This window comes from Zonotrichia albicollis, chromosome 12 (assembly GCF_047830755.1).
Source record: "Zonotrichia albicollis isolate bZonAlb1 chromosome 12, bZonAlb1.hap1, whole genome shotgun sequence".
In the NCBI taxonomy this organism is placed as follows: Eukaryota; Metazoa; Chordata; class Aves; order Passeriformes; family Passerellidae; genus Zonotrichia; species Zonotrichia albicollis.
This window is the reverse complement of record NC_133830.1, coordinates 21,791,749-21,815,183: the sequence shown is the minus strand read 5'-3', so window position 1 is coordinate 21,815,183 and position 23,435 is coordinate 21,791,749. Positions and strand designations below refer to the sequence as shown.

Here is a 23,435-nt window from a genome sequence, read left to right as displayed (position 1 = left end):
CTGTGCTAGTGTGACAGAGCTTTAAATTACGAGGTGAGCAGCAGACGTGGGTAACAGATATGTAAGAGAATGTTGGTCCTAAGTCAAAGTGTGTTGATTGCCTTTATTGAATGCAGTGTTTATAGTAGTGCCTGTAGGGTCCACTGTGTCAACAATTCAAGTATTTTTGGCATTTGGTAATAATTGCTGTGAATAATTATCAATAATGTTTTTTAAATAGTGGGTAGCAAAGCTAAAAATCTAATGGATATAAAGGTGTGAAGCTGTGAATTGAATTTACTGAAAATATTTTAAGTAGAACAATGATGTTTTCTCTATTTTGCTTTTGTTTTAACAGGACAGAAGAGGAGAAGAGGGAATGGATTCATGTTAGTACAAAATACCAATGATAAGGAGGGCAATCACCATGCAGGCAGCAGTTGAAATCATCTTTTTGGGGTTCTGAATTAATGTGGCTGTGCAGGGAAGCTGGGTGGGCCAGTGTGGTGGAGTTGCTCTTGGAGAAGTGTGGAGCTCAGTCAGGGTCCTGGTGCTGACCAGCTGGCCCCAGAAAGTATCTGGGGGCTTCAGCTGGGCTCCCCTTCCCTGCATTCCTCAAGCCCGCTATGAGAAGAGACTGAGGCACCAGACCTTGTATATTCTTCCAGTTTGACTTGTAGAAATACTGTCTGATGGCAGTCTTAGTTTTTAACTGAAACAATAATGGGTTTAACACCACCACTTAAGGTTTTTAAGTTTCCCTTTCATTTATACAACTGTAAGCGTTTTTCACCAAATGGTAATCCTGCCAATCTTCCTATGAGAGAAATTTTTTTTTGTGATGCTTCTTATCTTTGTTGACATCTTTGTCTCAGGTCATTCAAGCCACTATAGAAAAGCACAAACAGAACAGCGAGACCTTCAGAGCTTTCAATAGCTCTTTTTCACAAGAGGAGGAGCATCCTCCTGATTCCTCAGTAAGTACCAGTGCTTCATTCTCCTTTGCCAGAACAGTTTTACCAGCAGTTGAGACTTGCACAGCTAACTTTAAAATAGTGAAGTCTTGTTGTGGATTTTTATATGACATTACAGGGCAGTAATCTCCATTTCTCTGGCTTTCAAATGTGTATCAGCCACAGTTAGTCAGCTGTGCAGATACAGAATAAATTACCCAGGACAATTCAATTGCCTGAGACCCATCACCATGTTTTCCAGGCTGGTGGCTTTTTTTAGCAGAACAGGTATAATTCCTCAATGTTATAAGTGCTTAGCAGTCTGGAATGTTATTTGTGTCCCTGAGAGATATTATTCATTACTTTTCCCCATCTCATCAGAGATGCATTTTGGGATTATTTATTTGATGTTATTTTATTATTATTTAAAGTATTTTAAAGACTCGGAAGGAAAATTATGCATTTTAAAAGGATCTTGAAATACTGTTCTTCTAGATAGTAAATATATTTCAGAAAAATACTCTTCAACTGAATATGTAATATAGTCTTAAAAGTTTGTTGTTTCTCTACAGCCATAAGGTATCACTCTGTGTTTGCTAGGAATTTTGTTTTAGAAGTATTGACATCAGGACCGTATCTCTCCATTCAACTTGAAAATGATGGTGATAACCTTAGCACAGGCATTTGCTACAAACTAAAGAGGAATGGGGCTTCAGAGAGCAAAATGTTTAGGAATATCATATGGTGCTGCCTATGACTTTTATGACTTCACATGGTGGATCTTGGAGCAGAGGGAGAGAAGGTCCATCTGCAGAGATTGAACTTTGGGAGCTTTTTATCTTCCCCATTCCCTGCCAACTAAATTGTTTGTTTGGGGTTCTTTTGTTTTGGTACCTAAACCATTTTTGACATCTCTCCTTGGAGATTCAGGACTGATTTGGTGACTCAGATAAAAAATCTGGATTTTTTTGTCTGCCTGATTTTCCAGGGGCCTCAGGAGAGATGTTGGATATGCCTTTCCTCCCCACAAAGTCAGATTGACAGTGAAGATCTTCTCAGCACTCCGTAGAGTCTAGAATACTGCTATTGATAGCTGCCAGCAATGAGCCATTTTCAGAATCTGGCGTAGTTTACTTATCCTGAACTATTCATCAGCTAAAAATACTTGGGGAAAAAAATAGAAAATAGTCAATTCATGCCTATATTTTTCAGTTAACTTATGGCTGCATTCACAGCCAGGCTGCATTCAGAGCCCAAATAATGAGTAAACTAATAAACACATTTCTTTCTATGTAATTAAAACACAGCGTCTGGTCAAGTTCATTATTATTATCTTACTTTGTAAATTCAATTTGATTTTGCTTCTGTGTTCATGGTGTAGCCTCCTACTTATATTCTACTCTTCATAAAAGCCAACCAGAGCAGGAGTCTGGTTTATCCCTGGCTGTGATATTAATGCAGTCTGTACTGTAATTTCTTTAATGCCAGAATACTAACTTGCATTTTTAGGAGATTATCTTCTCTAGATAATCAGCTTTGAAACTGATGTCACAGCTAAATGTGACAGAAATTGCTGTCAGTTAAAACAGGTAAAGTATTTCTGTAAGGAAAACTGGACAAATACTGAGAACATTCTAACTGCAATACACTGCACTAGGTAGCATCCACCAGACATATCATCTATGGAACACTGGGCAGCAACTTTAGAGGGAAAAGTGACCCTTGTTTTTCTCTCAAGAAATGGATATGCACTCATGGATTCCTGTCTGCATCTGTAACAGCCACTAGAAATTAGCCTGTGCAAAAAGAGTCAAATTGGTTTTTTTCCATCCTTGGCCATACATTTTCTCTGTTAGGGTGCTTAGGACTGGTTGCAGTTCATGACCAGTGCATGCAACTCTGAACATGCTTGTGTGGTAGCAGTAGTAATTTAAGAAGGATTTTTACAAAGCTTTAGGGTTCCTTTGTGGTTTAGTTCCTCCCTTTTCACCTGCAGCATTTTCAGGCTGTGTGAAAGGTGTTTTTAAAACCATATAAAAGTGTTCCCAAGGGAAAGGACCTCTTTCACCACTGCTTCATCTCAGAAGAGTTGGAGGCACCTGGTGTGGTGATGGACCCAATTTGTGCAGTCTTGGAAGGCTGGCAAGGAAAGGTGCTGCAGAGAGCTGAGCTCTGTGGAAGTGACATCTCTAGGATCTGAGACTGAGAATGCTTCTGTTAGTTAAATCATGAATGTTAGATGCTGCTGTTTCTTTCCCCATAGATCTGAGTGGTTCTGACAAACATGTCAATAACTGTATTGTTACCAGCTCTGAGACAGTGAGTGGTAATGGTAATGTAACAGAGGGAAGCCCGTTTGAAATATTTTCCAGGTAAGAGTAGAGGGTATTTGATTTTTAGCCCATTATTCCAAATAAACAAACAGACAAGGGGATCTGAACAGGCAACTGGAGTAATTTACTCTTTTCCCTAAATTTGCTGGGGATTTTCTCAAGCTCTTCTTCAAATCTTGTTTTTCCTCCACATTTTTCTTTTTCCAAGTGCCATCACAGCACACAGATGTCATTTTACTAGGCAGAGTAAAACTCTGGGTTGATTAGGATTCCACTGAAAAGAGCCCTCTTTGCAGAGGACTGAGGAACAGATGATGTGAACACCTCAGGGTTGCTGGGTTTCTGCAGAGGCAGAAATAGCTGGTTAGAGCTGAGTAGTGATGCTTCCCTTAATTCAATTGTATTCCCTTAGGAAGTGCTCTAGGGTGGGACAGCTCTGGTCCCAGGGGATGCATTTGCTCCTTTCCTTGCTCTAAAGAGTTGATTGATTGTATTAGTATATAAATAGACTCAATGAGGCATCAGAATGAATAGCTCTTCAATTTGGCCACTCAAACAGAGATTAAACCTTCTTGCGTTAAAATGAAATGAAGCCAGAGTGCCAAAATGCACTGGCCATTTGGATAATCTTGAAATAAGAGATGTTGTCTGATTGGCAAAGGAAGAATGATCTATGGGTATAACAGGAGAATTTATCATAAAGAATCTATTAGTTTGAAAACCTTGTGTAAACTATCAAATTCCCTGTAAATTCATTTGCAGGTAAGGTGGTTTTCCATTCTTTTTAGAATGTAGCCTGTGATTTTGGTACTCAATGTACAAAGCTTATTTGCACTTTATATCTATTGAATACTATTGAATGTATATATATATGGCTTACATATAGATATATGAATATTATATATTAACTCTATAGGAATATATATATAGATATACAAACGTCTGTGTGTATTTAGTACATCTACATCTCCATAACTGTATAAATGGAGATGCCACTTCACATTTATTTAGGGATTGAAATGGATTACGAAGAAGAGAAACTTAATGGAGTAGTGTTTTAATAGAGTAAATTTTGTTCCTCTCAGAATCAAGTACCTTCACAGAGCTTTTGCTGGTGTGGCTGGCAGGCTCCAATAGAGCCAAAGTGTCCTTCAAACTTTGGCACTGGCTTTCTGCAGCATGTAAGGGACAGGCACAGGTTGCACCCAAAGGAAGGTTGGCAGTTCAGTGCCATCTGTAAAATCATCCACATCACAGCCCACCCAATATTTGAGGATGGCTGAGCACATGTGCATCTGGGGGTAGTGGAAGGTGTCCCTGCTCATGGCAGGGGGCTGGAACAAGATGAGCTGTAAGATCCCTTTCAACTCAGACCATTCTATGATTCTGTGATCTGATTCTATAAATTAAAGTGTGCTCACAAGCAAAGAATTGAGGGGCTGAAAGCAAACTCTTTTTCTTTTCTCTCCCCCCACCACCCCCACCTTGTTTCCCTTCCCTTCCCTTCCCTTCCCTTCCCTTCCCTTCCCTTCCCTTCCCTTCCCTTCCCTTCCCTTCCCTTCCCTTCCCTTCCCTTCCCTTCCCTTCCCTTCCCTTCCCTTCCCTTCCCTTCCCTTCCCTTCCCTTCCCTTCCCTTCCCTTCCCTTCCCTTCCCTTCCCTTCCCTTCCCTTCCCTTCCCTTCCCTTCCCTTCCCTTCCCTTCCCTTCCCTATATATTTAAGGAAGAATGTCCATGTTGAAGCTGTTCTGTGTCATTCTCTTTCTCCTCAGATAGCCAGCACCAGCTCAGTTGAATCAATGCCAGGAGCAGATGGTGGTGGTGCATTAGGAGGGGTGAGTAATTTGAAGCTAATACTTTAGTCAGAGCTGTGTTGGGAGGTGGGTTATGTTTATAGCAGGAAAAAATAATCATACTTCAATATAGGTTTTATAGAGTTTATATCTTGCTGTCTGTGGCCTCAGCTGTGCTGTCATTAGTTTCCTGGCTAAGTTATACCCACAGCTAGTTGCCATTTGCAGCATCAAGGAATTTGAATCCTGCTCAGATGTGTCATGAAAACCAGGAAATAAACTCTTCTACCAATTTGCTGGGTTAGAAAGTTGACATTACTTTACTAACAGTGCTGGATGTGAGGGGGTTTCTCCTCAAAGCATGAATAGACTTCTTAGAGCAATATAACTCCTTCGGTAGTAGATGCATGCTGCACACATATCAGAGTTGATTCCTTCAGTTTGTAGCACTGGGTTTGGAGAGGGGGAGATTTGTGTGGGCATTTTTTTGTTTCTTTGTTGTTTTTTTGGGATTTTTGGTGAGGTTTTTTTTTGTTTGTTTGGCTTTGTGTGCATGTATTTAAATTGTGATAGCGAGCTACACCGATTGAAGGGAGAAGGGCAAAAAGATACCAGGAGATCTATCTGATTAATGCTGTTGCATTGTATAACTCAGGATTTCATTCCAGAACCACATTTTGAATAACACTTCTTCCACAGTATGCTTTCCATGTTTCTGCGAATGCAGAGGAAGAGATGATAGTACTTTTGTATGTCTCTGGCCTGTTAAACATTGGCTGCCATGAAAGCAAAATATACTTTCAAGATATTATTCATTTTGCTCAGTAAAATGGCTATAACTGCTGCTGAATCAAATCAAGGGTTCAAGTTCTTAATAAGGTCTATTTTTTATTGTTCTTATCTCTCTCTTCTAGAATAAAAGATTTTCAGGAAATGCCTAGGGTTAGTTGAATTTACTAAAAATGAGCCTCGACAAGAACAACCAACCACCAAAAATACCCTTACCTGTAGAGACATGCTGTAGGATGTTATGTATTAGCATGATGATTTTAGGAACTAAGGAGCCATTTAGCAGCACCTCCAGACCTCTGGCCAAGCTTGGAACCTTCTGGTAGAGTGCACAGTGTCAATGCAAAGCTGTTAAACAAGCCAGCAACCTGACTATAAAAAAAACCAAGTTATAAGAGTTTGTGATTAGTGTGCTCCTTGCTGGTTATTTTTTTGTCTTCACTTAATATTTTCACTTAACAATTTTTACTTTATTTACAGTCAGTTTTGTGATTAGTGTTTTGTGCCTTGTGTTGCAGATGCTGTATTTAGTGAACTACTTAGAAAAAAATATATTTTAAAGTATTAAAAGCCCCCAAGCCTACATAAAAATTTTGGGTGGTCTTAAGTACATAGATTTTATTGGTAATTAAATAAAAAATTTGTATCTTTTTAGTTGATTATAAATTGTTGTGTCAGTGATTTACATATGATAGCATATACTGATATGTTAAGTAATTTTCCTTAAATCATGTATTTAAAGAAAAATTTAATTCCTGACATAGAAAAAAAAGTGGAGTTGATCAAAAAGACAAAAATACCCCAGTTTTTTAGCATTGATTCTGGGCTCTAATTTTGCTAAAAATGAATAATATCAAGAGAATAATGAATAAAAATGTTAGTTGCAGCTTCAGAAAATATGAATTTTTGGTGCTGGCATCCCTTTAGGCAGCTCAGTGAGAGCACAAGCAATACATTGTGTGGTCAGTCGGTGGTAGTGGTGGCCAGCTCTACACTGGGCGCTCCTTCCTGTGCCTCCCCAGCCTGCCTGAGAGGCTTCTGGCATTTTCCTCAGCTTCTCATTCACGCTTGCATAACCAGACAATGAAGTCCTGCTGCAGGAAGGATCATCTGCTTGTCTATTGCATCATGGTACCTCTTTGCTGAATTCTCTTGCTGCTCTGTACTGCTAGTGCAGGTTATGCTCAGACTTCTGTATTCAGGAGGAAATGTGAGCCTGTGTTTAAAATGTCTTACACATAATCTTGCCTATATAATGTTGGCATGCAGAGAAACAAACTAAAAGATACAAAGTACAAAATCTGTTATATAATTTAAAATTATTTTTCACTTATAGTTAGCATTTCCAGAAACACTTGCTGATTGCAACCCCATTGTGGGTTGCTCCAGGTAGTTAATTTATAAATGGAAAATACACCTGTAAGAAAATAATGAGAAGGAAAAGAATTGAAACTGCTTTGTAGCTCATGTGTCTGCTCATGTTAGAGTCTCATCAGACTGTATTTATGGGTCACATGAACAACATTGGGGCTGAATTTCTACCTGCTGGCCCAGACAATGAAATACCTGGCACAGAGCAGCTGTGGCTGCCCCTGGATCCCTGGAAGTGTCCAAGGCCAGGTTGGACAGGGCTTGGAGCAGCCTGGGACAGGGGAAGGTGTCCCTGCCATGGCAGGGTGGGACTGGATGGACTTTGAGGTCACTTCCACCCCAGACCATTCTGGGACTGTGTGATTCTCCAACTGTACAGCAAGTAATAAAAAATGGTAACAGCAGCCTCCTAAGCCCCCTGCTTCCCTTGCTGCTCCTACCAGCTTTTTGGTGATTCTCCCCTGCATTTCAGAAGCAAATGGAGGCTGCATAGTTCACTAAGTTCAAGATGTCTGCTCACCTAAGGCCTGCCACAGGCCTTCATCTTGCAGTCACATGAGTTGTACCTCTTGCTGGGATATATGCTATTTTTCCACCAAAATTTTAAAATTCAAGGAAACTGTCAAGATTTAGAGAGTTAAAGCAGTAGAGTAAAAGCAAATTAGCAGTCAAAACAGCCTAGTCTGAAAGAAGTAGATCCTGGCTCTGAACAGATTTTATGTGAGTGTTTTTTCCTGTCAGACTTAGCAGCTTCAAAACAGAGTTGGGTGTATTGAGAAAGGTGAGAAATATGGCAATTATTCAAGCTCATTATTATCAAGATGCTGAAGCAAGGGTAGCTCTGTGTTAGCACCTCCTTTAAAAGGCATCAGCAGTAAATAAAATAGCTTGTGTAATAAATGACACAGATGCAAAGTGACTGTTGAATTTATCTAGGATGAACAATGTGAGTTACAATGCATATCCTTGTTTGCTACAAAAGACCCTTTGTTCAGACCATGTGTTATGAGTCTGTGGTAAAGTCACCTGAGCCATCACTGGTGGCATGAGGGCACTGCCAGTGCCTCATCTTTTTCACAGGAATGGAAAGGGATTTTTTAAAAATTCTTTTTCAGTGTCAGTAGTTAAATAACATTTTGTTGAAAAAGTCTTTCTTTTATAATAGCTCTCTGGAATTTGCCAAGTAATAAAGACTTTTTCATTTTTATTATTTTTTTCTGCAGCTACAATGCCATGTTTCAAACTCTTCTGTTCTCACTGTATTCTGACAATATTGAGAAATACTCTGAAATGTTGCTGGCATTCTTCAAACACTTAAAGACATCTTTATACGACATGTTGTATTTTTGTGATCTGCATGTTGGCATGTTAATCATAGAATCATGGAATGGTTTGGGATGAAAGGGACCCTAAAGATCATCTCATTCCAAGCTCCACCATGAGCAGGAACGCTTTCCACTGGGCCAGGTTGCTCAGAGCTGAATCCAACCTGGCTTTAAACACCTCCAGGCATGGGAAGTCCAGTTTATGCTGGATCCAGTAATGATATTCAATTTATCAGGAAATTGTGCAATAAGGTTTGCTGAGTGACTTTAGTTATTGGCTTGGATTTAGAGGCTAACCTTGCCTGGCCACCTAGACAGCAGGTCCCAGAGAGGGCAGGTCCCTGGCAGAGGTGTCCCTGCCTTCCTGAGGAGCCTTATGGTTCATGTTGTGCTGGGAGGGAGACTAAGGAAACTTCTAAATTAAGCATTTGAAGTTGGGTGGTGCAAAGTCCACTCCTAATACCATTTCCTTCTTCAGTCAAGCCATTTTCCCCTAAATCTTCACATCTCCTTCCCACCAAGAGAGGGAAGTTTACAGCACACTCACAAAGTCAACGTGCACCTTGAAAAAGGAAGGGATGAGTGCTGGAAGGGAAGTTTTCTTGAGATGCACACCTTGGCCATTCCTCCACCTCTGCGCTGACAGACAGGGAGAGGAGATTGCTCCATGGTGGTAAGGAGATGAGTGGGCAGAGAGGGGCTGAGACCACATTACGTCCTCCCGAGACGCCTGATGGTTGAGCCAGCCCTCCAGCTGAGGCAAGCAGCAGAGCCATGCAAATTCTTTCCCAAAATGGTGTGAACCCCAAAGAGGATCTGCGAACAATGTTGCCATTATTTTTTAATCACATAATTGTACTTTTAATTTCAGAGTGATTCCTCTAGGAAATCTTCGAAATCCAAGCGAGACAAAGAGAAACAGTCTTGTAAGAGCTGCAGCGAGAGCTTCAACTCCATCACAAAGAGGCGGCACCATTGTAAGCAGTGTGGGGCTGTAAGTATCCCAGCACGCTCAGCTCTTGCGTTTCTTCTGCAGAGACCACAGAAGACAATTTTTTGTTTTATCAGAACAGGGACTAAAAGACATCCTGGTTCATGGCAAGTCATTGACAGAGCAGGTTTTTCCACTTGCTTTACTCTCTGGATATCAGGGGGCAAAGCAGCAAAACTGGTGCAAGGGTCCTAGTTTGTGCTGGTTTAAAGGCAAATTCAGTACCTCAGTGAATAGAAAGAAAGGTGGTGCTTTTTGTGGGGATGAGCGTACATCTGGGAAGGGAGTTGTAGTTTGTTTGCAGAAACAATGGCCTTTAGACAGCCTCACTTCACCCAGACAGCAGCTCTGCTAAAATGAACAGCTGAACATGCAATATTAAAGATGGTATTAAGCTATTAGAGAGCATCCAAAGGAGGGCAATGAAGATGGCAAAGTGGAGCCATGTGAGGAGCAGCTGAGGGCAGTTCTTCTCTTTAGCCTGGAAAAGAGGAGGCTGAGGGGAGACTCACTGGGGTCAACAACGTTCTCTGAGGGGAAGAGGAGGGGCAGACTCTGATCTCTTTCTGTGATCTCTTTCTAGAACCCAAGGGGAAGGCCTGAAGTTGTGTCAGGGGAGGTTTAGGGTGGATGTTAGAAAGAGATTCTTCCCCCAGAGAGTGGTCAGGCACTGAAACAGGCTCTCCAGGGAAGCAGCCAAAGCACCAAATCTGCCAGAGCTCCAGGAGATTTTGGAAAACGCTCTCAGGCACAGGGTGTGATGCTTGGGGATGCCCTCTGTGAGGCCTGGAGCTGGACTTGGTGATCCTCGTGGGTCCCTTCCCACTTTTCCTCCTTCTTGAAAAACCAAAGAAAATCCATCCCAGAGGCTGGGTTACTGAAGGCCCTTAGCCACCTCCCCTAGAGCCATTTATCAGTGCCTGAATTCCCTTTTTTTTCTGTAAATCAACTATGGCCAAGATGAGATGGATTTCTGCAAAATTTTTTGAAACCCCATTCAGTGTTCCTAATGTAACCAAGAGTAATGTTATTTAAGTAACATTAGTCATTTGAAGTAGAGATAAATTTTCAGCTGCAGAGAGATCTAAATGTATAGTTAAGGTGTTAAAGGAAACCTCAGTCTTAGCAACTGAAATTAAATTGTGGAGGAGGCATTTCTACCCTAGAGTTGGGATTTTCAGTCTTCTGGGTTTGCTTTTATTAAATCATGAAATACATTTCTGGGGGTTTAAAATATCCCATTGCAAAGTCAGTGCCACTAAAGAAATGAAATAATGGCTTTCCCCCAGGAACAAAGAGATAACAAGAAATACAAAATGAATAATTTATCATTAAACCACCATTTTTTGTGCAGTGCCTTGTGGTGTGGCAATAGCATTCGAATTAAAGAAGTTAATTTTTCTGAAGGAAAGACTATCATGTTGCTAAAAATGCTGTCTTGCTTTTGTTTGGGTAACACTGCCTGAATTAAGGCAGTCTTCTTCATATAGTAAATAAAGTCTTACAGTGAACCATATAACAACATATGTGTGTGCTGTGGGTTTTTGGTTATTATTGTACAGAAAGTCAGAATGGATGTCCATCAGGCTGACACCCTGGGGACAGTTTGTCTCCCTGGAGCAGGTGTATTAGAGACAAATTTTTAGCATGAAAACAGGTTCTGGAGCTGAAGATCCAGCATTGTTTCCAAGCACTGGTTCCTTGGGCCCAATGTGCTATTGCATGCTCTTGGCAGCTGGGACAGACAAATCACTTTTAATGGATAATATATTGGACTGTGTTCTTAAAATAGTTGGTACTTTCTGGATTACTCAGTTCTCCAGGATGTCCTTGATTGATGAGGAATGTCAGCCACTTTCATTCTGAAAATGAGTCTTTCTTAGACCATTAAAAAGCACTAATTGCTTTGTCAATTTAAGCTCTTTTTGACTTATAAAAGCTTGTAAGAAAAGGCAAGAAAAGAAAACTTGCATGATGTTAGTCATACAATATCCCCCCAAAGACATAAGTTTTCCTTAATTTGTTATTTTGGTATATGGCATGGGATCACAAGCACATTAATTATTAATGGAGGTAGATATAGTGAATATTCTATTGGTCTCTCTATCTTACATTTACATAAGCTTTCATTGAATTTTGCTTTACTAACAACCATTCTGCAAGTCAATTTCTTTGATAAAGGATTGTGCTTTAAACATGACACCATTAAACACCATCTGTCTGTTGCAGGTGATCTGTGCAAAATGCTCTGAGTTCAAGCCTCTTGCAGATAACAGCCGCCATAACCGCGTGTGTAAAGAGTGTTTCCTGCAGCTCCCAGTAAGCCCCTGCAGCCCTGGCGTGGAAGCAGCTGGGGAACAGAAGAAAAGACTAGCTGCAGAGGTACAGTCTTTGGCTAAGAAACCTTGTAGACTCTCTCTTTTTTTAGTGTATTTAGTAAAAGCTGATCAAATTAGTTTTCTTTTCTGCCCCACCATGGTATTTAATCCTCTGACCTATAAATCTTACTGATCACGCTTGCAGCCTGGATGCTGTTTGTAGATGGTAAGCATTCATCATAGCATGCTGATCACACATGGATGCATACAGGTTTGACAGCTAAGCTTCAGCTTCCGAACTTACAAAAAAAAGGAAGACCCTCTGACTTCTTTTTATTATGGTGTATTTCCAGTCTTGAGCAGTGCATAGTAACTTTTCAAAAAATGAGATCTGTTTTTTCACTTTTAATTCCACATAGCAACTCTGTTTCTTGGGGGCTTTGACAGTTTTGTACCTAAACACGTCCAAGATCTCAGCAATAGGGTGGGGTAAAGCCACAGGTCCCCCTTGGCCTGAGCTGCCGGGTCTGCAGAGCACAGTAAAGTTCTGGATCTGGAAGCTGACCCCATCAAAACCCTCAGATATGGTATCAGATATTGCCCTCTGAGGCAGGAGGGTGGAATGAGATGGTCTTTACAGTCCCCTCTGACCCCAGGCATTCTGTGATTCTGTGATATATGCTCCAGCTGTGACTCCAGATTGTGAGCTCTTTATGGGTGCCAATATAGTCTGTGATATCTCATGACAAACTTTGCAGCACTATTTCAGTGCAAACCTGCACCTACACAGGAAGAGAGAGCCCTGTTGAACTGAAAAGCTGAGAGGCAAACCAATGAAATGGGACCCATGGCTTTACTTCAGAAAGCAGATTACAACAAAATGCTGTAAAAACCCAAAAACCCATTTTTTCCCTCCTCTACTCAGGCTGCTAGTTTTTTTGCTAAATCCTCAAAGGATGAGGTAAAATGCAAGAAAGCCAGTATATATAAAAAAAAAAGATCAGTCAGGCTTTTTCTTTCCCTTCTATTTACATTAAACTTTCTTAACAAGCTCAGTAGAATCTGAAGAGATTGCCACTTAACAAATGTTATTAGCAGCTGCCAGAAGTCTTTGGAAGGCTTCTGTGCAAATCCTAATGCAAACAGGAATTTTGATTTTCTTTGCTTTCTATGAGAGCACAACAATTTCTTCCATTTTTTTTTTGCAGTCTGATTTGGCTCCACCATGCACAAGAGGTTCTGTTAATAAACCCTTTGCATTAATTTGAAGTCATCTCCCAGCCTACTTAGCTAAGCAAGAAATGAGGCGCATCATCTTAATTACCATTTTCAGTTTACTGGGTGGAGGTTGAATTTAGCTTCATGTCTGCTGGGAATGGTGGTTCTGCCTCTGTTACATGGAATTATGCTATTTCTTAATTGTATATAATAATTATTAATTTCTTATTTGGTTTTGGCCTACCCAACATTTGCCCTCAAGTGTTATTTGACTCTGCACCACTTGAGTATTTTATATTTAATTTTAAGTATTTTGCACACTTAAACATAAATGGAAACAGCTCTGTTTTATTTTTTCCCCCATCATCCAGAAGCAAAGCATCCTTGTGGCTGAAAACAGCCTCTTCAGCAGCTACCTCCAGTTCCTTGAAAAAGGGAAGACTTGGAACAAAATGTGGGTGACCATCCCCAAGAGTGAACCTCTTGTTCTGTATCTGCAAGGAAGCAGCCAGGTGAGATGGCAATTATGAGGGCTAACACACAGAAAAAGAAAAGCATAAGTTTAAACATGTCAAGCTGAGAAATGGGTCAAAGGATTTGGCTTGGTTTCAGCAACAAAACTGAATTTCCTATTCTGGATAGCACAAAGCCTCAGAGATTTTAGGTTACACCTTGTTATCTGTACTTACTGCTGATACCATTGTGAGCAAATATTAAAGCTCATTGCTTTTTCATTTATTTTTTTTTAAAAGAGGACAAAAGAAGGATAATTAGGTTATGCTTTAGTTTTTTTAAGGTTTTATACAGGTGTAGTCAATGGTTATATTAAGCTGTCATTAGGGAAAGCACGTTCCTGTTAAATATATAGAGCTGCAAAGGAGGCTGGATATTGCAATTGCTGGAACTGCTGGTTCAAGCTTTTTTTTTTTTAACCTAGTTCTGGATTGATGAGATAGAGGAATTTGTGAAAATGTAGATGTTCTTCGGCCTGAAAAATTATAAAGCTCCTTGTCATAGCATCATGGGGTTTTTATCTTTAATTGAAATACTTACATTTATAAAGGTTTTTTGTCTCTAAATGTACTGTTGAAGCTAACTAGCATTTGTGTGTGATGAAAATCAAGGGATAGAAACATCTATATCTAAACCAGAAATATCTCTCATGCTTCCTTAGCACTGAAGAACAACAATGCTGAAAGGAGATTCCCCATATCCAGTTTTGCATTTGGCATTTGACACATTTATACACAGCTTTGTTTTATCTCCTGTGTGGGATGGAAGTAGTAATGGAACTGAATTCAGCCAGCAATTACCTTGCTGTAGTTGTAGCAATAAAAAGGTTTTCTTTTTATTAGCATCTGTTTGTGGCTAGGATCAGTCAAGGAAATAAATTTTCCCTGTGATTTTATAAAGCATTTCAGAGTAAAGCTCACTCTTTATGTGATTGACAAATACTACACTGTCGCAGACATTTTTTCATAGAAATCCTTTCTTTGGGATTTGTCCATCTTCTGGGAAGCAGAGCCCCAGAAGAAGAATGTAAACAATTGTTATCAGTGCTGTGAAATGGAGCAGGTGTCCCTGTGATTGGCTCATCTTCCATGTGTACCATTAAAGGCCAATCACAGGAGCAGCTCAGGGACAGATTCCCTGGACACAGAACTTTGTTATTCATTCTTTCTATTCTATTCTTAGCTTAGCAGCTCTCTGCAACTTCTCTTCTTATTCTTTTTAGTATAGTTATAATGTATTATATATCTTATATCAATAAATCAAGCCTTCTGATCAAGAAACAAGATTCTCGTCCTTCTCTCACCACAGTGACCGTCTAAGGTCGCTGTAATACTACACCTTGTCGTTAGAGCTGTGTTCATTTTGCAGCCTGTCAGCAGGAGCACCTCTGGCTTTTAGAAAGTTTGTGTAATGTTTGAAACATGGTGCTCCAAAAGGCTGAAAGCTTGAATCTGGAGCTTCATGCCCCCTGGCTCCATCTGTGGTTCCAGCCCCACAATGGGTAAGCCTCCAATTTGTCCAGCAGCCAGCGTGGCTGAAATTATACTTTGGAAAAGCAAACAGCCTCAGACAAACAGCCTGGCTTTCTCTGGAGCCAGGGTCTGGAGAAAGGAACAATGCTTTCAAAAGCCAAGCAGAGAGAACAGCTTCACCCGCAGAACTTTTCAACTGATGCACAAGCTGTGCCTCAGCCAAGGGCCAGTGCAAGCCCTGCATCCACACAAAGCAAGCCAGATTGTCTCACACTTGGGCAAGGAGAGTGGGAATAGAGGGAGAGAAGTTTAAATTCTTTAGCCTTCCTCACACAGAAATGTGTGTCATCTAAGAGGTGGTGAGGGGAGAGGTTGGGAGGAAGCAACACCCCTTACACAGCATGATTGAGAATTTCTCTTACTGCCCAGCCGATTGTTGCACTACAGCACAAATAATAATCCATGGACATAAGTCACCTGCACTCAGTGCAAACTCAATGATGCTTGATTCTGCAGGCCCCACCTGACAGTCATGCAAAACCACAGATGGAAGCTGGGGGAACTTCTCTGTTTCAGTTGCTGTGTACTTTGTCCATGTCCTGCCAAATTTGATCTTGAGCCTCTGCTGATATTATTAGTAAGATTCTATTTTTTTAGGGAAAAAGGCTGCCTTTGGTACCGATTGTCAATTTTATGACAGTTAAATTTAGAGGTTAGTGTCCTCAACTATTTCAGGGGTGAGAGAATTCTCCCAATAAAGTATCAAGAAAGCAAAAGAACAAGGTTTATCTTACATTCCAAAACCAGCATTTACTGTCAGGAATGAGACTATAAACAAGAAGTTATTCCTTTCTTCAAGAGCCTGCCATTCCCATTTGTATATTTCAATTTGCATCCAACTGCAAGAAAAAAATAGGAAGTTCTATTTCTTGATATTAATCCAACATTCTTCTTAATTCTAATTTACGCAGGATACACTAAAATTCTGAGGAAAATCTCTTCCAGAGCTTCATTACTGGTGTCTGAAAGTCTGGAATCAGTTGGGAGGCACTCATATGCTTAAATATTCTTTTCCCAGGCATAGTTCTTTTTTGCATAACCACCTCTGTGGATCTCACAGGCCTCTTTAGACCTGCAAAGAAGCATTTCAGTGCCTGAGATGTGTCTTTTGGAAATAATATTGCCAACAATACTATTAAACTCTTGAAACATAGAGTAAAGCATGACTGTAGAAGTTTGAAAGTCAGGGGATTATTGTTAAGAAGAACAGAAAAAATAGAGAATAGCTGCCTCTTGAGAAGAAGGAGCAAACCAAGCTGAATCTGGAGCTTTGAATACAGTGAAAGCTTCTTCCTCTGCGCCCCTGGCCCTCATGCCAAAGAAGGGATGCTAATGCAGGTAGAAACCTGACTCACAGATTTAAAATAGCAAGAAAACTGCTCTTTTTACTCTTTTATTCCAGGAGAATGATTAATCTCCTGAGTGTTCACAGTTCAAGTCTTGCAAAAGACTTCACGCATCAGGTTTCCCAGTTTATTTAGGTTTGGGAATCATACGAATTTGATTTGTCCTCAAATGGCGTCACAATTTGTACAGCTGTTTGTCGTGCTCATCTCAGTGAAATTATAAGAGTTTACTTATAAGCAAAGGCCACTTCAAGTGTAAGGAGCATCAGTTTTAAGATAAATTAGTCTTTTCAAGGGCTCCACCTGGACCATGTGCCCCCGTTGGCGTTGTAAAATGCACAGCTATTTGCAAAGCTCTGACATGAACTTACCTGAGTGAGATGTGCAAAGGCTTCCAGGATAGCTGGAAAAGTAATGGATTTTGAAGAAATATGAAGAGTAAAACTAGTATAGCTAGAGCTGTACTAGTACATTAGCTATATTTATGTATATATCAGATATATAGCTATATTTATATATCTCTTAGATCAGGCTTGATCCAAGAGAAAATTTTGCTTTATAAAGAAGAGAAATTTTCCATTCATCATGTAAATGTGATTTACTTTTAGAAAATAAGGGAGTAGCTAAGTTTGAAATTGACCTCAGAGTTTTTGAGAAGTTTGGGGGTTTTTTGCTTGCCTGTTGATCCTGTTTAGTAGAAGCTTTACCTTGCCCTACACTAAACTCTGCTTGCCCTTTTTTGGTTCTGAAGATTACAGGAGTCTCTCGATGACTTGTGTAAGGTTGGGGCTTGATCATGAGTGGATAAAGAGTAGAGTTTGGGTAGAAAAAACATGGATTTTCTAAGCCCACTTGGAAGTAGGAGGTGGATAATGCCATTGGTGGGTCATTGTTGTCCAAAGGGCTTATACACTGCAAAGAACTGTGCAGTGCCAGAGGTGTGTTTGTATGCAGGGGTGCCTGAAACAGAACTGCCTGTCTGATGGCACTGAGTATTCTGTTCCCAAATCTTAAACCCTGGATGCTGCAATGGCTGTAACAAAACAATAAATACATGCTGCTCTAATAACCTAGGTAAATAACCCATTTGTGTTGTGCCACTGAGAGCCAGGATGAGTGCACAGTGCATGTGATTGCTGACAGTATTATACATCCACTAAATTTTTATCTATCACTCACACTACCTGAGGAAAAATATTGTAATCAGCCCTAAAGTGAAGCTCTTTCAGCACTGGGTATTTTGATTTGATGAAATACCAGTATCTTGCAGTTGTACTATGTTGCACACAGAAATATTTTTTTTAAATACAGTCCCACCAGCTAAACCCTGTAGGCTCTTAAAACGAAAACATGAATTTCATCTCTCTTATAAGGCCTGTAAATCCTACTTACATACTCAATATAAGGGTGGAATTCCTCATGGGTGCATAATAGCTGCTGGATTTTCTGGGCTTCAGGTAGGAGGGAAGGGCTCAGCGGCAAAGGACATGCACGGGTGCTGCCGGTCCCAAAGAGAAGTCTGGACTGGGGCTGGGGTGTTCCTCAAGGCCAAGTGCTTCACCTTTACCTCTCAGTAGTACAGCTTTTCAGAGATAATGTAAATCCCTTCCTTTTGGATCAGGCAGGTACAGACAAAGTGTCAAGGGCAGCATATTAAGGGAGGATGCAAGACCAAAGGCAGACTGCTTAATTTGCCTGTGTCTGCACATGTTGGGTAGGTGCAACACATACAATTCAAACATCAATTTGCTCCTACAGTGCACTTTGTGGCTACAAATAATATCATTTGTCATTGTCATGGGCAACCTACAATTTTCCGTTTGACAAGTCTAAATGTCTGCTCTTCCAAACCAAGACTAGTGAAACAGGCATGGTTGAGCATGCATGTGCTCTTGTGCATTTGTGTTCATCAGTCTCATGTTTGCTTGCTTGAACAGTGCCACGTGTGCAGGAGCTGCTCTGTACATGCCAGTTCCTCTGCATGGGCAGGCAAGACCTTCCTGTTTTTAGGGATGTTGCTGTGGTTTCAGGGAATAGAAACTGTGCTGCATTTAGGACAACTAGTTACACTCAAATGGGAACTGAGTGTAACTTTAGTGTTTAGTCTAAAGCTGCCTTAAATCTTGTTGAACAGTGCTTGATCTTCAAGCAATTGGACTCTGGCATTTTTGCATGATAATAACAAGCAATAGATGAATAAATCAAGAAGCCTGTATTGATAAACTCTATTAATTAACTGTGATACATTTTTTACTGTATTTCTTGCCAATTTAGTTCATGTGTCTGCATTAATGTGAGCAGTTTTGATACTTTAATTATTTTAGACAAAGTGTGGAAAAAGTAGGCAACTTTTTTGACCATTGTTCTCAGAGTTTTGGTCCTCTTCCAGATTTACCAAGTCATTTGCATTTGGTGTGGGCTGACAAAAGAATGACTTTGCCACTTCTCTGTGGGATGCTTTGTCAGCTTTTGTATGGGGCTGCAACAGAAGCAGCTGCTACAGAAGGTGGTAGCTTTGTACAGATGCTTGATGCCTATGTGATTCAGACTTCAGTTTGGGGACTTATCTTTAGAAACACTTTGCTGGGAGCAGTTGAAGAGGTTGCTTGGCCATGGCACACCTTGCCTTGCTAAAATATGTCTTTCTTGAGAGATTAGGAAAGGAGTTGGTTGATGCTCAAGATGTGACTGTTAGAGAGCTGTATTGCTCCTTAGATCTGTAAGTCAATCTGGCTTTGAAAGCATGGTCAAGAATTTGAGTACTGGCTTTCTTGATATCTCCCAAAAGCATCATAAATTACTGAAAATCAAAAATTGTCTTTTCTGTCAAAGACTTTTCCCTTGCCCTTTAGTTGCCTTGGTATCTTGCAGGGTCCAGCTTTGCTTAATTGCTTCCTTTGAACCAATCCTACAAAATATCCCATGATGTTCAAAAGGGACAACATCAAACTCTTCTAGGCTGGCTCCCGTTGCCTTTACCTAATGCAGAGGAAGTTTTGTAAAAGGCACACACATAAGTTACATGAAATTACATGAAAATCCCTGGCCATATTTACTATGAAAGGAAATCAGTGAAGTAAGAATAAAGCACCACTAAGTCATTGCTTTTTGCTGGTTTAAGCTGAGCAGTCGGTATTGCCTTGTCCCGCTTCCTTCATTGCGGCGCTGAACGAGGAGCTGGGACTGCGTCTGTGTGCTTCCTGCAGTGTGTGCCTGCTGGCTCCATGCACTGTACCCCCTCCCACCTCAAACTGCATTTCGTCCTGAACCCTTACGTTTGTTTTCTCTCCTTTAGGATGGACGAAGCCCACGTCCAATCCCTCTGCCTGGCTATGAAGTCAGTTTACCAGGTTCTGGTGAGAAGTTTGATCTGAAGCATGTTTTTAAGCTTTGCCAGTCCCATCAAACTCTCTATTTCAGTGCAGAAGATGAAGAGCTGCAAATGAAATGGATGGAAATTCTCACCAAAGCTGCCAAAGGAGAGACTGAGGATACAGTTGAAGGGCTCAGCAACCCATAGAGCAAGTTTCATTTAGTTTCTTTCCTACATGCTATAAACCATCACTTGAATTTGGTATTCATGGCACTTTGGAATCTATATGGCTTTATATTTTCATGTGTCTGCATAGGAAGTTCAGTGGTTTTTCACCTTTTATTGTACATTTTCAAGTACAGTAGTTACCTGCCATATGTTATGTTAAAGAAAGAAGTAGTTATAGTTGTTGGTGGTGTCAATGCTGGTTTTAAAACAAAAGGCAAGGAGCAAAGCATTAATTTTAACAAAGGTAATGGAAAATCATAAGTCTTGTTTTCCTAAATGTATATTTTCCAGTCCTTTTGATTGCTGTTGAGTGCAGGATGTGTATATTCTGTGATTAGTTCTATAAATGCTGCCTTTTAAGTTAAATGTTGTAAAGGCTTGTGCTGGCCACTGACATTCCATTCTCTGCCTCACCCTCCCGGTAAGGTCTTTGTGATGTGTGAGCAATGTACTGAGTATTTTCCTGTTGCTAAAACCATGTCTCTGCTGTTTTGAGATGAGCTGTTCAAATGACAAATAGTGTAGAAGGGACTTCTAAAAATGACTTCAAGTGGTGCAGAACGGAACATTAAGAAGTCTCATTGATTTTAAGCATTTATTATATTGATTGCTTTCTTCTGGAAACAATACCTTCCTTCCTTCTATTGGAACCCATTTTGATGTAAGTGAACAAACATTTTATACTGCAAACTGGGTTATGATCAATAAACAAAAACATTTTTAGTACATACCATACAAAAAAGTGACTTTTTTGTTGTATTGGTTAATTTAAGTGGCCAAGATTTTATTTATATAATTTGTAAATAATGTTTCATAAGTATTTTAAGAATTTTTAAAAGACCTCAGCTAATTAACAGGATTTATTACATAGTGTAAGAGATATTTGTATGAACTGAATTTGTAATTTAATTTCCTGTTCACCTGTTTTTGTCTTATTTTCAAACATAAATGCTTATCTATTTAAATAAAAATTCCTGCAGTTAACTCCTGAGCCAGATTTCCTAGGCACAGCAAAGTTTAGGTCAACATTTAATATAGGTTAAAAAAAATTATAAAAGTCTAAAACAAACCAAAAAAAAAAGCATGTTTGTTCCTAGTCGTAGTAAGCATGTAGTATCGATCAAAATGAAATAAAATCTGTCACAGTACTGTATTTTTTAATGGTTTGGTTTAACTTTTGTTTCCTCTTCAGCCTTCTACATTTTCTGATATTGATAGAGAGGAATAAATGCTCCATACAGACAGAGTTTTTTAGGATTGTTGAAAATTAGTGATCTGCATCAGTGAGTATTTTTCAGACCTACAGAAAAGGACTTATCCTTGTTTGGGGTTTGGTTTATTTTTTACATTGGTGAATAAATCATATATCTGAAGTCCATGATGATAAAAAATTATAAGCCATGTATTTGATTATCTACTGGAAAATTTTCTTGAGACTTTCATGTTTCTTCCCTATCCACCCTCTCCCAACAGTCTACACAGAAAAGATGTCTTGCAGAGTAGTTTTTACCATGAAAAGGAATTTTTTCCAGTGTGTGTTATTTCTTCTCCCAGGCTTCCTTGAAAAAGTAATGATGTAGAGTGCTTGAAAATTTACTCTTTTAGAAACATTTCTGGTTTGGAGGTGGGCTTTTTGTTTGTTTATTTACAATGTACTAGCATTCTCTCATTCTATGATTTTAAGCAAATCAAGGGAAATGTGCATAGTGAGTACATTAACAAAGCAACATGCAGCAATGCAAGAGCAAAGCACCCTCAGAGAACAGCCCTAGGCTACAGAATGCTGTTGTAGGAGAGTCTCTCTTGGTTGGCATGGACTGACTAGCACAAGGCCCCAGAATACAGTGCTGCTATGAAACCACAATCAAGCTCTGAGAAATCACCACACATCTCTGAAGGCTTGTCCTAAATTTGCAGCAGGATCTAATATCATCCAGATCAAAGGCTGGAGGGGTAGGACCTTTGTTTCATTCTCCTTCCTCATCTTCTCTCCTTTGGAAGGAAGTCGGAACTCCCAGAGCTGAAGAAATATGTGTTGCTGACAGTATTTGTCATAAAAGCTGTAAGCTTTAGACTTTCCTTTGTCATAAAAGCTGTGCTGCTTAGCTCAGCCTGCCTCTGTGCAGAGGGTTAGCACAGGGATTAAGCATCCCATAAATACTACATATGCCTTCGTATTAGTGCATAAATAAGATTTAAGCTGCTAATAGCCCCTTTCTAGCTCTGCATAGAGCTGAATTATATATGCTGGCCATGATAAGACCTGAGAAAAAAAAATTAAATGTGGCTGCAGCAGTTAAGTTCAACAAGGGGACTGAATTTTGATTAAGTGGGGATTAAAAGCACAATACTCATAGCTGTGGTGTCCTGACATCAGCACATTTCACAAAAGAGGCCAAAATCTCACAATAAGCTGAGAACCTTCTCTGTGCATGAGGGATGTGGCCTCTGGAGCTGCACCAACAAATCTTCTGCACTTTGCTGCTTGCGACCCTGAAGTAAAACCCACCAGGTCTTTCTGACTCTGCGTGTCAGGTCAAGGCACTGGACCCTACCTGCCAGACAGACACAACATTCTTGCTCTGAGCATGGCTGGTGCAGAATTAAACCAAGCTGTGGGGCTCTGGGCTTTTAGGCACTGCAGGATGCCAAAGTTCTGCTGTGTTTGGGAGCTAAACCTCACAAATCTTGAGAGAGCTTTCTTGGTCCTTCCTGTCAACAGCTGGATAAACCTTTCCTTTGCTTCTCCAGGAGCTGCTGTCTCTCTCCAAGGTGCCCATCATCTCTTGCCTGAATTAAACTCATGTCTGTAATTTTTTTTTCTGTAAATTGGCAATCACAGATAAAGGGTTTGAACAGCCCTGGATTTCTTTCAGGAAGATTTCATTAACAAATCAATTAGCTGTATTTATTCTCATTCCCACAAATTTTTCATTCTGAGTGTTTATTTATTAATTTTCCTATTAAAATGTGGCATTATGCCTTCAGAAAGAAGAGCTGGTAAAGGCAAAAATACAAAGAACTGGCAAGAGAAAAAGGCAGTGACAGAGCAGACAGACGGGGCCATTATCCAATTATTTTTAGTTTCCTGAAGGTGGGATGCATGTTGGTGAGTGGTCTTATTTTGTAGGTGGTGAGAAAGTGAAGTGATCAGGATGAGGAATGACATTGAACTACAACTCTGAGAAACACAGCATTCCAGAAATTATCTGGATCCAGTTGATTCACCTACATCATCTCCACCTACATTTGAGCCTTTGGTACTGTACAAGCAATCCTGAGCTCCACCGCTGTCATCTTTGAGCTTGGACGAGACTCACTGTCAACATCAAGACTACAAAAAATCAAACCAGTCAGTTTAGAGGTTTTATTTGAAATCAATGTCTCCATTCAAAATGATGAAGAAGGAAGTTGGGGTTTTGCTAAATGATGTGT

At 40.1% G+C, this 23,435-nt stretch overlaps 1 protein-coding gene across 11 annotated transcripts in view; it reads left to right on the top strand.

Annotated features, from left to right (window-relative positions):
* Positions 1-21,610, top strand: part of FGD3 (FYVE, RhoGEF and PH domain containing 3) — a 94,520-nt gene extending 72,910 nt beyond the window's left edge. For 8 of the 11 annotated variants that reach the window (XM_026797615.2, XM_014272235.3, XM_074550207.1 and 5 more), the window contains 7 exons: positions 338-368; positions 855-956; positions 5,036-5,098; positions 9,413-9,535; positions 11,762-11,914; positions 13,440-13,580; positions 19,755-21,610. In XM_026797615.2, coding sequence (XP_026653416.1) covers positions 338-368; positions 855-956; positions 5,036-5,098; positions 9,413-9,535; positions 11,762-11,914; positions 13,440-13,580; positions 19,755-19,979 — 838 coding nt within the window. In that variant the 3' untranslated portion in view covers positions 19,980-21,610. Of the gene's footprint in view, positions 1-337; positions 369-854; positions 957-5,035; positions 5,099-9,412; positions 9,536-11,761; positions 11,915-13,439; positions 13,581-18,080; positions 18,174-19,754 lie in introns of all 11 variants that reach the window. The other 3 variants (XR_001333208.3, XM_014272236.3, XM_074550205.1) reach the window with 3 other exon arrangements.
* The last annotated feature ends 1,825 nt before the right edge of the window (positions 21,611-23,435 follow it).